The sequence below is a fragment of the Girardinichthys multiradiatus genome, chromosome 8 (assembly GCF_021462225.1).
Source record: "Girardinichthys multiradiatus isolate DD_20200921_A chromosome 8, DD_fGirMul_XY1, whole genome shotgun sequence".
Taxonomy (NCBI): Eukaryota; Metazoa; Chordata; class Actinopteri; order Cyprinodontiformes; family Goodeidae; genus Girardinichthys; species Girardinichthys multiradiatus.
In genome coordinates this window covers 7,324,142-7,336,037 of record NC_061801.1, presented here as the reverse complement: position 1 = coordinate 7,336,037, position 11,896 = coordinate 7,324,142, and the positions used below count along the sequence as shown (strand labels likewise).

The 11,896-nt window shown below is 40.7% G+C and overlaps 1 protein-coding gene across 1 annotated transcript in view; it reads left to right on the top strand.

The window, feature by feature from the left end:
- The first annotated feature begins 2,794 nt into the window (after window positions 1-2,794).
- The window catches only part of LOC124872476 (metal transporter CNNM3), a 28,907-nt gene continuing 19,805 nt past the window's right edge, over window positions 2,795-11,896 (top strand). The window contains exons 1-3 of the mRNA XM_047372539.1: window positions 2,795-3,742; window positions 3,845-4,179; window positions 8,863-9,039. Coding sequence (XP_047228495.1) covers window positions 2,810-3,742; window positions 3,845-4,179; window positions 8,863-9,039 — 1,445 coding nt within the window. The 5' untranslated portion in view covers window positions 2,795-2,809. The remainder of the gene's footprint in view (window positions 3,743-3,844; window positions 4,180-8,862; window positions 9,040-11,896) is intronic.

Here is an 11,896-nt window from a genome sequence, read left to right as displayed (position 1 = left end):
TATATAGAGTTTATTGGTCTTCCTTATTCTTTCATTCTGCTTGGTAGTTTAGTTGGATTGTTCTAGTATAGTAAACAGTTTGTTGATTGAAATATGTTTGACTTTGAGTTTAAATATTTGTGTTAATAAATTCTTGTATTTTAAGAAATTGTGTGAATTTATTCCATGTGTACAGAGTTTTGCTGTTCAGTAATTCCAGATTACTGTTCTAATATCTCCGCCTTATTGGGCTGGTATTCATAGGACAACACTTAACAAACCAAATTATTATGTGATGATATATTAAAATTTAATATTAAATAATATAATGGGTGCACGGTGGCACAGTTGGTAGCACTGTTGCCTTGCAGCAAGAAGGTCCTGGATTCGATTCCCAGCCGGGGGTCTTTCTGCATGGAGTTTGCATGTTCTCTACGTGCATGTGTGGGTTCCCACTGGGTACTCTGGCTTCGTCCCAGTCCAAAGACATGCCTGTTCAGTTAATTGGTCACTCTAAACTGTCCTTAGGTGTATGAAGGAGTGTTTGTGTGTTGCCCTGCGAAGGACTGGCAACCTGTCCAGGGTGTACCCTGCCTCTCGCCCATATACTGCTGGAGAAAGGCACCAGCTCCCCCGTGACCCACTATGGAATAAGTGGTAGAAAATGACTGACTGAGAATATAATCATAATAATAATCACAACACCAAGTAACCAGCTTTCACTGGCAGGTACATTTTGACTTTTCACCCCTGCTACAGCTCAACTGTAGCAGGGGTCTCCCTTAAACCATTCATGTCTGAACGCTCACGCTATATTCAGTGATGTGAAAAAGAATTTGTCTCTTGAGGAATTCTTGTGTTTTTACTTTTTTTACACTTTAATGTCTCCAAACCAAGCTGGCTTTGTGTGAAAAAAAAACTTGTCTCGCTTGTTAAATCATGCATTAACTATGAATTTGCCACATTTTTTGGTTCTGTTTTGGTTACAAAGCATTTTCTAAGGCTTTGGGACTCCAGGGTATTACAGTGAGAAAAATTATCCACAAATGGAGAAAATATGGAACAGTATTCTAAAATCCCTCAACAGCCCATTAACAATTCATTCAGGAGCTCACCAACAACATCAAAAGCACCGCAGGCCTCAGTTAAGAATAAAGTGTTAGTTATTTGTTTTGTGAGAAATTTAGAGTTTCTAGAGTTCAAACATTAAAACTGACTGAGTAGAGAATGGAAAAAAATCTAACATAGACCTCAGTTTGTACAGGTGCTGCTAAAGAATTGCTTATACAAAGATATACATTTGAAACCTGTCTTTTGCAACATTTCTAGTGCTCTTGGGGCCCCCTGCTGTTATACAGCCCTAAGCAGCTGCATAGTTTGATCATACATGTGGTCGGCTCCAAGCTCAATATGATCAAATTCCTTATAAAACTGCTCTTTTTCACATGTTTTTCTCCAACTGGTTCATTAAGACTGCCTTTTAAATCCTAGACCCTGTGAAATCAATGCAGATTTATCCCTGATTCCCTCAGCATCTTCCAAAACAACCAGAGCCTGTATTAGTCCTGTTATTTCTGCTATATTTTCATGCACGATTGTTAGCTTGAGAGAAAGTTAGAGATAGGACAGGGGGTAAAATCTGCCATCTTGTCCTCCCCTCCCATGTGTTGCATGATATCAGCCCTTAACAGTCATCAGAATGACTCATGATCAGGTTGTGTTTGAGGTTGATAAACAGCATCGCTCTGTTAAAAGTTAATAGAAAATATGAATGCTGCCCATGGGAAAGCATCGCTCGAACTTCTAATAATTTTTAACCACTGATTAAAACACTTTCCTTCTTCCTGTGTTTAGTCCTAGTTCAGCAGAATTCATGTGGTTTTTTTTTCTTTAATAATTGCGGTTAACTTTTATTATTGGTATATTTGATTTAGTTTTATCATTTATTGCAGTTTGTATTTAGTGCTGATGCACTGATTATTGACTTTATACAGCGTTATGTCAGCCAAGTAAAGGCTGTTTTACTAAGGTTACATTCATTCCTATAACTTAATGCTCTCACATGATACTTAAATAGGTGCATCAGAAAATGATTTCCAGCATGCCAGAGACAGAACATTTAGCCAATAAGTAAGATTAGGGCATTTGTCTCCTAACTATTTACACTCTTTGTGTGTAAAACATTAATGTATTCTTCTTTCTCATAACCACAAGTGAAATAGTCAAATATTTGCTGTGGGTCGAACTGTGTTTTAAAACAAGCCAGAAAAGAACAGTAAACCTAAGAGAAATCCAGCCAAAAGAATACTCTAAAGCTGTAAAAGCAAGAAAACGAGGACATAAAGATGATAGTTAGTGTTAAGCTGTAATATATTCATGGTCATACCCTTGATTATAGTAGTATTAAGAATACTGTAAGGTGACATTTTTGAGTTTACTAAAATAGTTTTCATCTGGCTTCAAGTTGTCAAAGGAAATGATAAGAATCACATATCCTAAGGGGGACAAATGGTGGGCACCTAAGATGCCTGCCCTAGAGCCCAATAGATGGTCAGCCCCTGTTGAAGTCAATCAACTATCAGAAGAAGAGAACTTTGCTCTGTGAGGACTTTGAATGATAAGAAGTCAACTAACACATACGTGAGACCGCATCCATCAATTCTGAAACATTTAAAAGTAGGAATTCCACTATTTTCTGACAGACCTACTAAATGTTCACACATTTGTATGAGCACATGTGGTGAAGGGTGACTAACTTAACAGTAGACAAGATAAAAGTACGTGTGTTGAGTAGAGGAGCAGAGGCTTGTTTTCAAGAAATCTAACAAAGATGGGCGTGAGCTCGTCCTCGTCTCCCCGTGGATGTGAACACACACTGCGAAGGGGCGGCGCTTTAAAACAAAACACTCAAGATTCCAGCGCCAACATGTACGCCACGTTCACCGGCTACGCCTTAAGATCAATAATTGAGCCAAAATGGCCGCCAAAGCTGCTTAGTGGCAGCGTTCGAATGGGCGGGACCAGTGGAAGGCTGGGGTCACATGACCCGCGCAGAGCCAGGCTGAGCAATTCCAATATGGTGGCCAGCTTGGCAGGTCTACGGTTCCTGTTAATGATATTGTTGTTCTGCGGGATCAGATACGGCGCCTGTAGCCAGGAAGCTCCGCAGGTCGTAGGACTGCGACTGGAAGACCCCGAGGGTCTGGTGCGCATGAAGGATCGGATCATCTCAGCGCCAGAAGGAGCCACGTTCAAGCTCCGTCTGTTTGGGGCTAATCTGAATGGAAGCTGGCCGAGGGTCGCGTTTGCTGGGGCGGATGAGGGAGCCGCGGGGGCGATCGGTGATGCCCCCGATCCGTGCGAAAAGGAAAACAGCCGCCGGGATTCCGCCTTTCAGGTGACGGAGAAGGTCGACCCGGACGAAGAATACAGCGGGCTGCTGACGGTGGAGGTGAAGCATGGGAGCATCTCTGCGGGCTTCCACTACCTGTGTGTGCAGAGCGGGGAGAGGTGGGCATCAGTGGGCCCGGACAGACTGCGGATAAGCACCGCCAGCGATCTTCCAGCAGATCACATCCCACCGTGGGGTCTGGCTCTCCTGGTTGTGCTGATGCTGTTGATCTGCGGGCTGCTGAGGACCGTTAACTTGAGCCTGTTGTGGCTGGACCCCGTGGAGCTCTATGTTCTCCACAGCTGTGGATCCGAGGAAGAGAAACGAGCCGCCAAGCGCCTGGAGCCAATTAGGAGGAGGGGAAACTTCTTGGTGAGTTTCTGAGAGCTAGTTGGAAACTAAAAACACCAGCAGGGAGGTATGTCGGAGGGCTGTTTTGTTTCCTTCTTGCCAACAAACCTCTTTCCCATCCAGACATGCTCGCTGCTGTTCCTCTGCGCCTTGGGCCACTCGGTCCTTGGGGTGCTCCTGTACCGTGCGCTGGGCTCCATCGTTTCCGCGGTGTTCACCAGCGGCTTTCTGATCTTCTTCCTGGCCGAGTTGGCTCCTCACATCCTGTGCTCCGGTTACGGCTTCCAGCTGGCGCCAGGACTGGCTTGGCTCGGCCGGGTCTGCATGATGCTCACCTGTCCCCTGTCCTGCCCTCTTGGGCTGATCCTGGACCTGGGCCTGAGGAGAGACATCAGCACCTGTGGGATACGAGAGAGAGCCATGGAGATGATCCGCGCCAGCGTCAATGACCCCTACAGGTAGTATTACAAAACTCAAACAATAATACACATCTTAATTATTAAATTAAGATCAGTGGGTCCCAAAGTTAGGGTCTGGGACCACATGTAAAACTCTCAGTCTAGGATTAGGGAGGATCTCCAGAAAACCTCATTAAATAAAAGTAATTATTACTAATTGAATTTTTTCCTTATAATTATTATAGCGCCTGAAAACAACAGTGAAAGGCACATGCAGATCTTTTGCTCCAACGTTCTCTGTTGAGGAAAGGTTAAACATATTAGTGCACCAATATTTATCATAGCGCCTTAACCACTATAATAATACGTCATTACACCCCCATTTAGGTTAGTGACTGGTAATATGTATTGGAAAATATCCTAAATTACTAGAGATGCACGATATATCTGCATGCACATGGGTATCGGCCGATGTTAGTCACTTTTTTAACCTATCGGTCCCATAAGTAAAGCTCGGCTGATATTAAAAACCATGTTTATTGCCACCTTGTTTTCTGGTGGGGGAGGGGGGTAGTGGATTGGCCATGTGGTGTTTGTTTGGTCAAGTCTACTTTATTTATATAGGGTTTTTCAGCAACAAGGCACTCAAAGCGCTGTACATTAGGAAAAACATTTCAATGATACAGAAAATCAAACAACAGAGGTAATAAAAAAAAAAATAAAGAGAATAGAATTGGTCATGTGACCATAATAGTGATGCAGCACAGGATTGTGGGGTGTTTAAATAAAGCCGGGACGCAATGTCAGTTGTGTGGTCATTTTTTTTTTATTGTGTTGAAAGGGTAGGGAAGTATATATATATAATATTGGTCATCGGTCATAAAAGCAATATTAATATTGGATATTAATATCGGCTCAAATTTTCACATCGATTCATCCCTGAAAATTATAATGATATGGTGATTGTAATGCAAAGAACTGGTTTTATTAGTAGTAGTATTTTCACTTTTATTATGTCACTTTGTTTCCCATTATTAACTATTAACTGACAAACAAATCGTTTTTTATAATGCATGTATTTAACATCTACAACAAGTCTATCTTAGCATTGTGTCTCAGTGAGATTATTTGTATAGAAATAATTCAGCTAAAAAAAGAAAGAAATTGAATAATTGTTTTAAATGGAAATGTTAGTATTTCTTTAGACAGTAGCAGTGTGAAACAAAAGACGACATTTTTACTGTCCCACTGCTGTATATCAGATAAACAAGTAACTATTTCCTGTTTTCTGTCTGAGCATGTTGCTACTGGGTCAGAAAGTAGGAAATGCAGAGAAATACGCTGGTGGGAATTTATATTACTGGTACTAATTAGCCAGTTCACTAATTATATCGCTCTGGTTCCTGAACTTTGAACTGGAACCTGGTGAACTTGGGTTACATGTTATTTCCAAGTTTCCACATTAGAACTAAATCAAAGATGGCATAAGTAGCCAAATCATTCATACCTCCCAGATGAATCTCTGAATTATTATCCTTTTAATAAAGGCATCCCAAGTTCCAACAGTGGTACTGGTACCACTGTTTGTAAACCATGAGGGTAACCATCTTCCACCTGCAATGCTTTACTTGAATTAGCTCCAAAAGAACTACAAGAAGAACTAACCCTTTGTCTGCAGCGTATCACTTGCGATTCACCCACCCAGTTTGGCGATTGAAGCTTTTAATTTGACAAGCAGTTATTATCAAAGTTAACAAATTCTGTTTATTAAATGAACAAATATGTCAGGAGTTGATTACTGTTTGCAACATGAACTCCCAGTCCACCTAGCACTGCTATTATTTTGTTTTTACATGCGAATAGGATCCTGAAAGTTGTTTCAAAGAGCTTTCAAATGATATTTCAAGATAAGAGAGCATGTTTAAGGCTCTTATTGTGAAGGTTTGAAGGAAATTGTCTCTCAGTTCACCTGCTTTGTTGATGCTTTGCACAAAATACAATGTCAGACTGATTTTGGCTAAAAGCGTCATTATTATCATTATTATTATGAGTTGAGGCATCCGCTACAGGCAGAAAAACATCCATGTCTTGGTTAAAGAAAACCTGAAATATTAGGTGGACCAGTGCAACCAAGGGAAAAACTAGCTGCATTCTAGAGATTATTAGTCACAAGTTTGACTTCACCTTCACTCAAGGAGCCCTTAAAAAGGTTTTTGTGTTCTTTTAGCTTATTAACTGTGTTTGTTTGCTTCAAGCTGCCTGTGGGTCAGAAGCTGAAAAGTCTGGGAACCACTGACCTAGACTGATTATATTCATATTTAGGATCATCGCTCTTCCTGGCTTTATATATTCAGACCACAGCAGGATGGGATATGTAGAAGAAGAAACACTGATACGAAAGAAGAGTGCCCGTCTGCACTTTCACATATTTACTTTTAGATGTTCTGAATAAAACTTACTTTTGAAACCAAAACTTTTGAAAGTTCCTAGTGTAGCGATGTGTAGACCCTTAATTTTCAAATAAATATAGATCCATAAAGAGATACTTTTACTTCCAAGTCACATCATGCATTTCAGAGACTTAATGACATAAGTGGTGACTCAGACTTTATCTAAAGCCTAAAGTAGAAAAGCTGTCTAAGGGCTGAGATTTCCAATGTAGCGTACCTGACCCAGATTAAAGAGCAAAAGATATGCAAGATGATACTGATCAGACTTCTGCCATATTAAAGTTTAACAACAAAACTAAGACTTGACCTGGGTTAACCATGGAGTCCCTAAGACTTGGACATGTCCTGTAAAGACTTTAGCTATGAACAAATCCTTGGTCTGAAGGATTTGCCATGCCACAAAGAGAGTAACAATGAGGGCTCTGTGCAGAGGTGTGACTTCAACTTGTTCCAGTAGATCTGAGACATGTATGAACTAGCCATCCAAAGACTGAAGACATGATTTAAGGCATCTTTCCAAGGCAGGAACATATTCCAGGAACCAGCATAGTTTTCTTGGAGGCAATCTCTACCCCCCTCAATTTCCACAACATCTATCAGGGAAAAAAAATTAACCGAGTAAATATTTAACCCAGAAAATTACCCCAAGCCTTCTGGGTGGAGCTTTGTGGAGGTAGAGGTCTACGTCTTTCAAATTGGTTGGCTGTTCTCAGTATTGTGTTTTCTCTAAATACATACGAGGTTAAGCTCTGTTGGTCTGAATTCACTGTTTTCTGTCTCATTATGGAGATCTAAGAGGCACTTAAATTGTCACCTTAACTGATTGAAGCTGGACAAATGAAAACGTTTGCAAAAATTAACAAGAATTCCTGCTGGAGAATTATATAGATAAACTGCACTATAGGATACAACAAACCGTGCAGGTGAGACAAGAGGCTCAGGGTGATTCGGTTCCGGGGGTTCAGGGGTGGTATATTTGAAACATGCCTTTAGACTTCATCCTCCAACTTGTTTGGGTCTGAATAATTTTGATCTGACAGGCAATTATTGGACAAGTGTAATTTAAGTTCCAAAGATGTGTTCATTTAAAAAAACAAAAGTCTTATTTAGATGAGTTTGCTTCCAAGACTTCACTCAGCCCAGCCCTCTGAAGACCTTGAATGGTTGAACTGTCCCACTGAAGACTTTAGGTCAGCCGTTTTCAGACTTTAGAACAACTACCATCTCAGTTTTCTAAGTGTTCTATTCTGACATTTTATAAGAGTTGTTCAAGACATTGATTTGTTCACAGTTGTGTCATGAAAACAACAACATATTTAAGTATTAGCACTGCTTGATTGGTTGGATGTGGTTTAGAAAGCATTTCATTTTTACTCAGAAATCGAAACTTCCAAGTTTGGAACTTTGGGAAAATTAATAAGAGGGTTCATTGGAGTCAGAATTCAATATTGGAAAATCTTTAACAGTAGCAGCACTATTCATTCAGTGAGCATCTTGCTACTGGGTCTGAAAGTAAGAAATGCTGAGAAATACGCTGGTAGGAGTCTGTATCACTAGTACGAATTAGCACGGTCACGAAGTATATCCCTCTGGTTCCTGAACTTTGAACTGGAACTTGGTGAACTTTGGTTTAATGTTATTTCCAAGTTTCCACCTTAGAGCTAAATCAAAGACGGCATAAGTAGCCAAATCATTCATACTTACCAGACAAATCTCTGAATTATCCTTTTAATAAAGGCTTCCCAAGTTCCAACACTGGTACTGGTACCACTGTTTGTAAACCATGACCTAAGGCTTACAATCTTCCAAATACACAAATAACTAATGAATACTTAAAATAATAAATCACTCCAGAGACTCCTCCCGTCCTCATGCAAATCCTTTTCATAAAAGATTCACCAAATGGTTGACACAGTTACTTCCTCCCTTAAAGGCCTGAGTCAGTCTTGACATGGCTTGGGCCCAAATGCCTTAATCTGATTAGAACTAGTCCATATTATTAGAGAAGTGACTTAGTGTGTAAGACTTTTCTTCTACAATGTTGCAACTTATCTTGCCTCTCATCAGAATTATTCGGGGATGTGCAAAAATACACAAGGTCTTCAAGTTTGAAATAATAATTTTCTAAAACCCTTGAGTTATAGACTAGTGATACACTTGGACTTGAATGTACATATATCACTGAAGACTTGATGTTGAAGTGATCTAGAATAAGTTTCATGGACGTCGAGAAGACCGAATGTTTGCTGGGATTGTTACTGAACTCTGTGTGTGTGTCTGTTTGTGTGCACAGTGAATTTGTGAAAGAGGAGTTCAGCCGTGGGATGCTGCGTACTAAGACGGTGGAGGACATCCTGACTCCTCTGAAGGACTGCTTCATGCTTCCCAGCTCGGCCGTCCTCGACTTCTCCACCATGTCCGAGATCATGCAGAGTGGGTACACCCGGGTGCCCATTTACGAGGAGGAGAGGTGAGACCATCACATTTATCCATGTAGTCACATTCATCATAAAGTGTTGCTTTTACAAACTATAGCAGAGGAATCATGGCTCAGACAGCAGACCTAAGTTAGGTCTCTGCAGGTTTAGGGATGATTTTCTCTTTTTAAAGGTACGTCCCATCATTTCTTCCTCAGCTTGGTCTGAGAAGAAAATAACTGACTGAATATCTTCCAACACAAGTGAAAAGATATTTTGTGCCAGGAGTTGTGGGACTTAGCAGCTTCTTTCTCATCTAAACAACTTGTAGGTGCTGTTATTCAAACACCAGAGGGCGCCATAAACACTAAATACCAACATACTAACCAGCTTTTAGGCTGACTACTTTTTACCTGGTTATTTAAAAAATAATAATAGAAAATATCAGCTGTGCAATAATGATTAAAAACTAGCAAGAATAGAACAGTTTTTATTGTTTTCGGCACTTTTCTGTAAAACTGAGATGGTGCTAAGAATAAGCAGAAGGGAATGTAATCTAGTAATCCTGTTCAGACCGTCCCAGGAGGCTTCCACTGTTTTTACCTAACTCTACAGAATGAGTTTACCTGTAATGAATAATCTTCTGGAAAATGTTCTTTGAAATGAATGACTTCTCATGGTACCCAGGTCAGAAGGGTAACCCCTGGTCGCATCTTAACTTGAGTCATACAATATTTTAAAATGTATTACTCTTGCCTACAATATTTTTCAATTAATATCCCAACAATTTTCATACTCACTTCTCTTCTAGAGTGTTTGTGATAAAATGTAAAAATATACACTCTTGATCTCTTGTCCAAACACACCTTCAAAATATGTTTTAATGTAACCATACTGAAGGTTTTGAGTGTATGTTGATTGAAGAACACATTATGTTACAGTGGGTTAAGAAGCCAGAGCCTTGTACTACAAGGCTGGTTTAATATAACCAAGGTTTTCTCTAAGAGAACTCAAAGAACTACCCTAACCCTTGACGTCTGCACTAAGTTGAACTACGAAGCAGCTCATCATCTTGGTGAATCCGCCCAGGGTTTCTGAACCACGACGCGATCATGTAAAGCAGGTTAAAATCAGGACAGAAGGTTGCAACAAAGGGGTAAAAATCAATGAATAAATAAATAAATAATTAGCTAATAAATATTACAAACACAAGTGAATCTGACAGGTGTCTCTTTATTTGGACATAAGAGAAGGTTTCAGCTATAATCTCTGAGGTAGTGTTTTAAATGCTCTTTGCTCCAGGTAAATTACACTGGTCTGAAAATAATCATACATGGATCAGAGATTTTATATATAAATATACAGGGGTTGGACAATGAAACACCTGTCATTTTAGTGTGGGAGGTTTCATGGCTAAATTGGACCAGCCTGGTAGCCAGTCTTCATTGATTGCACATTGCACCAGTAAGAGCAGAGTGTGAAGGTTCAATTAGCAGGGTAAGAGCACAGTTTTGCTCAAAATATTGAAATGCACACAACATTATGGGTGACATACCAGAGTTCAAAAGAGGACAAATTGTTGGTGCACGTCTTGCTGGCGCATCTGTGACCAAGACAGCAAGTCTTTGTGATGTATCAAGAGCCACGGTATCCAGGGTAATGTCAGCATACCACCAAGAAGGACGAACCACATCCAACAGGATTAACTGTGGACGCAAGAGGAAGCTGTCTGAAAGGGATGTTTGGTTGCTAACCCGGATTGTATCCAAAAAACATAAAACCACGGCTGCCCAAATCACGGCAGAATTAAATGTGCACCTCAACTCTCTTGTTTCCACCAGAACTGTCCGTCGGGAGCTCCACAGGGTCAATATACACGGCCGGGCTGCTATAGCCAAACATTTCGTCACTCATGCCAATGTCAAACGTTGGTTTCAATGGTGCAAGGAGCACAAATCTTGGGCTGTGGACAATGTGAAACATGTATTGTTCTCTGATGAGTCCAACTTTACTGTTTTCCCCACATCCGGGAGAGTTACGGTGTGGAGAAGCCCCAAAGAAGCGTACTACCCAGACTGTTGCATGCCCAGAGTGAAGCATGGGGGTGGATCAGTGATGGTTTGGGCTGCCATATCATGGCATTCCCTTGGCCCAATACTTGTGCTAGATGGGCGCGTCACTGCCAAGGACTACCGAACCATTCTTGAGGACCATGTGCATCCAATGGTTCAAACATTGTATCCTGAAGGCGGTGCCGTGTATCAGGATGACAATGCACCAATACACACAGCAAGACTGGTGAAATATTGGTTTGATGAACATGAAAGTGAAGTTGAACATCTCCCATGGCCTGCACAGTCACCAGATCTAAATATTATTGAGCCACTTTGGGGTGTTTTGGAGGAGCGAGTCAGGAAACGTTTTCCTCCACCAGTATCACGTAGTGACCTGTCCACTATCCTGCAAGAAGAATGGCTTAAAATCCCTCTGACCACTGTGCAGGACTTGTATATGTCATTCCCAAGACGAATTGACACTGTATTGGCCGCAAAAGGAAGCCCTACACCATACTAATAAATTATTGTGGTCTAAAACCAGGTGTTTCAGTTTCATTGTCCAACCCCTGTACACTGCTCACAAAAATAAAGGGAACACTCAAATAACACATCCTAGATCTGAATGAATGAAATATTCTCATTGAATACTTTGTTCTGTACAAAGTTGAATGTGCTGACAACAAAATCATCAATGGAAATCAAATTTATTAACCAATGGAGGCCTGGATTTGGAGTCACACACAAAATTAAAGTGGAAAAACACTACAGGCTGATCCAACTTTGATGTAATGTCCTTAAAACAAGTCACAATGAGGCTCAGTATTGTGTGTGACCTCCACGTTCCTGTATGACC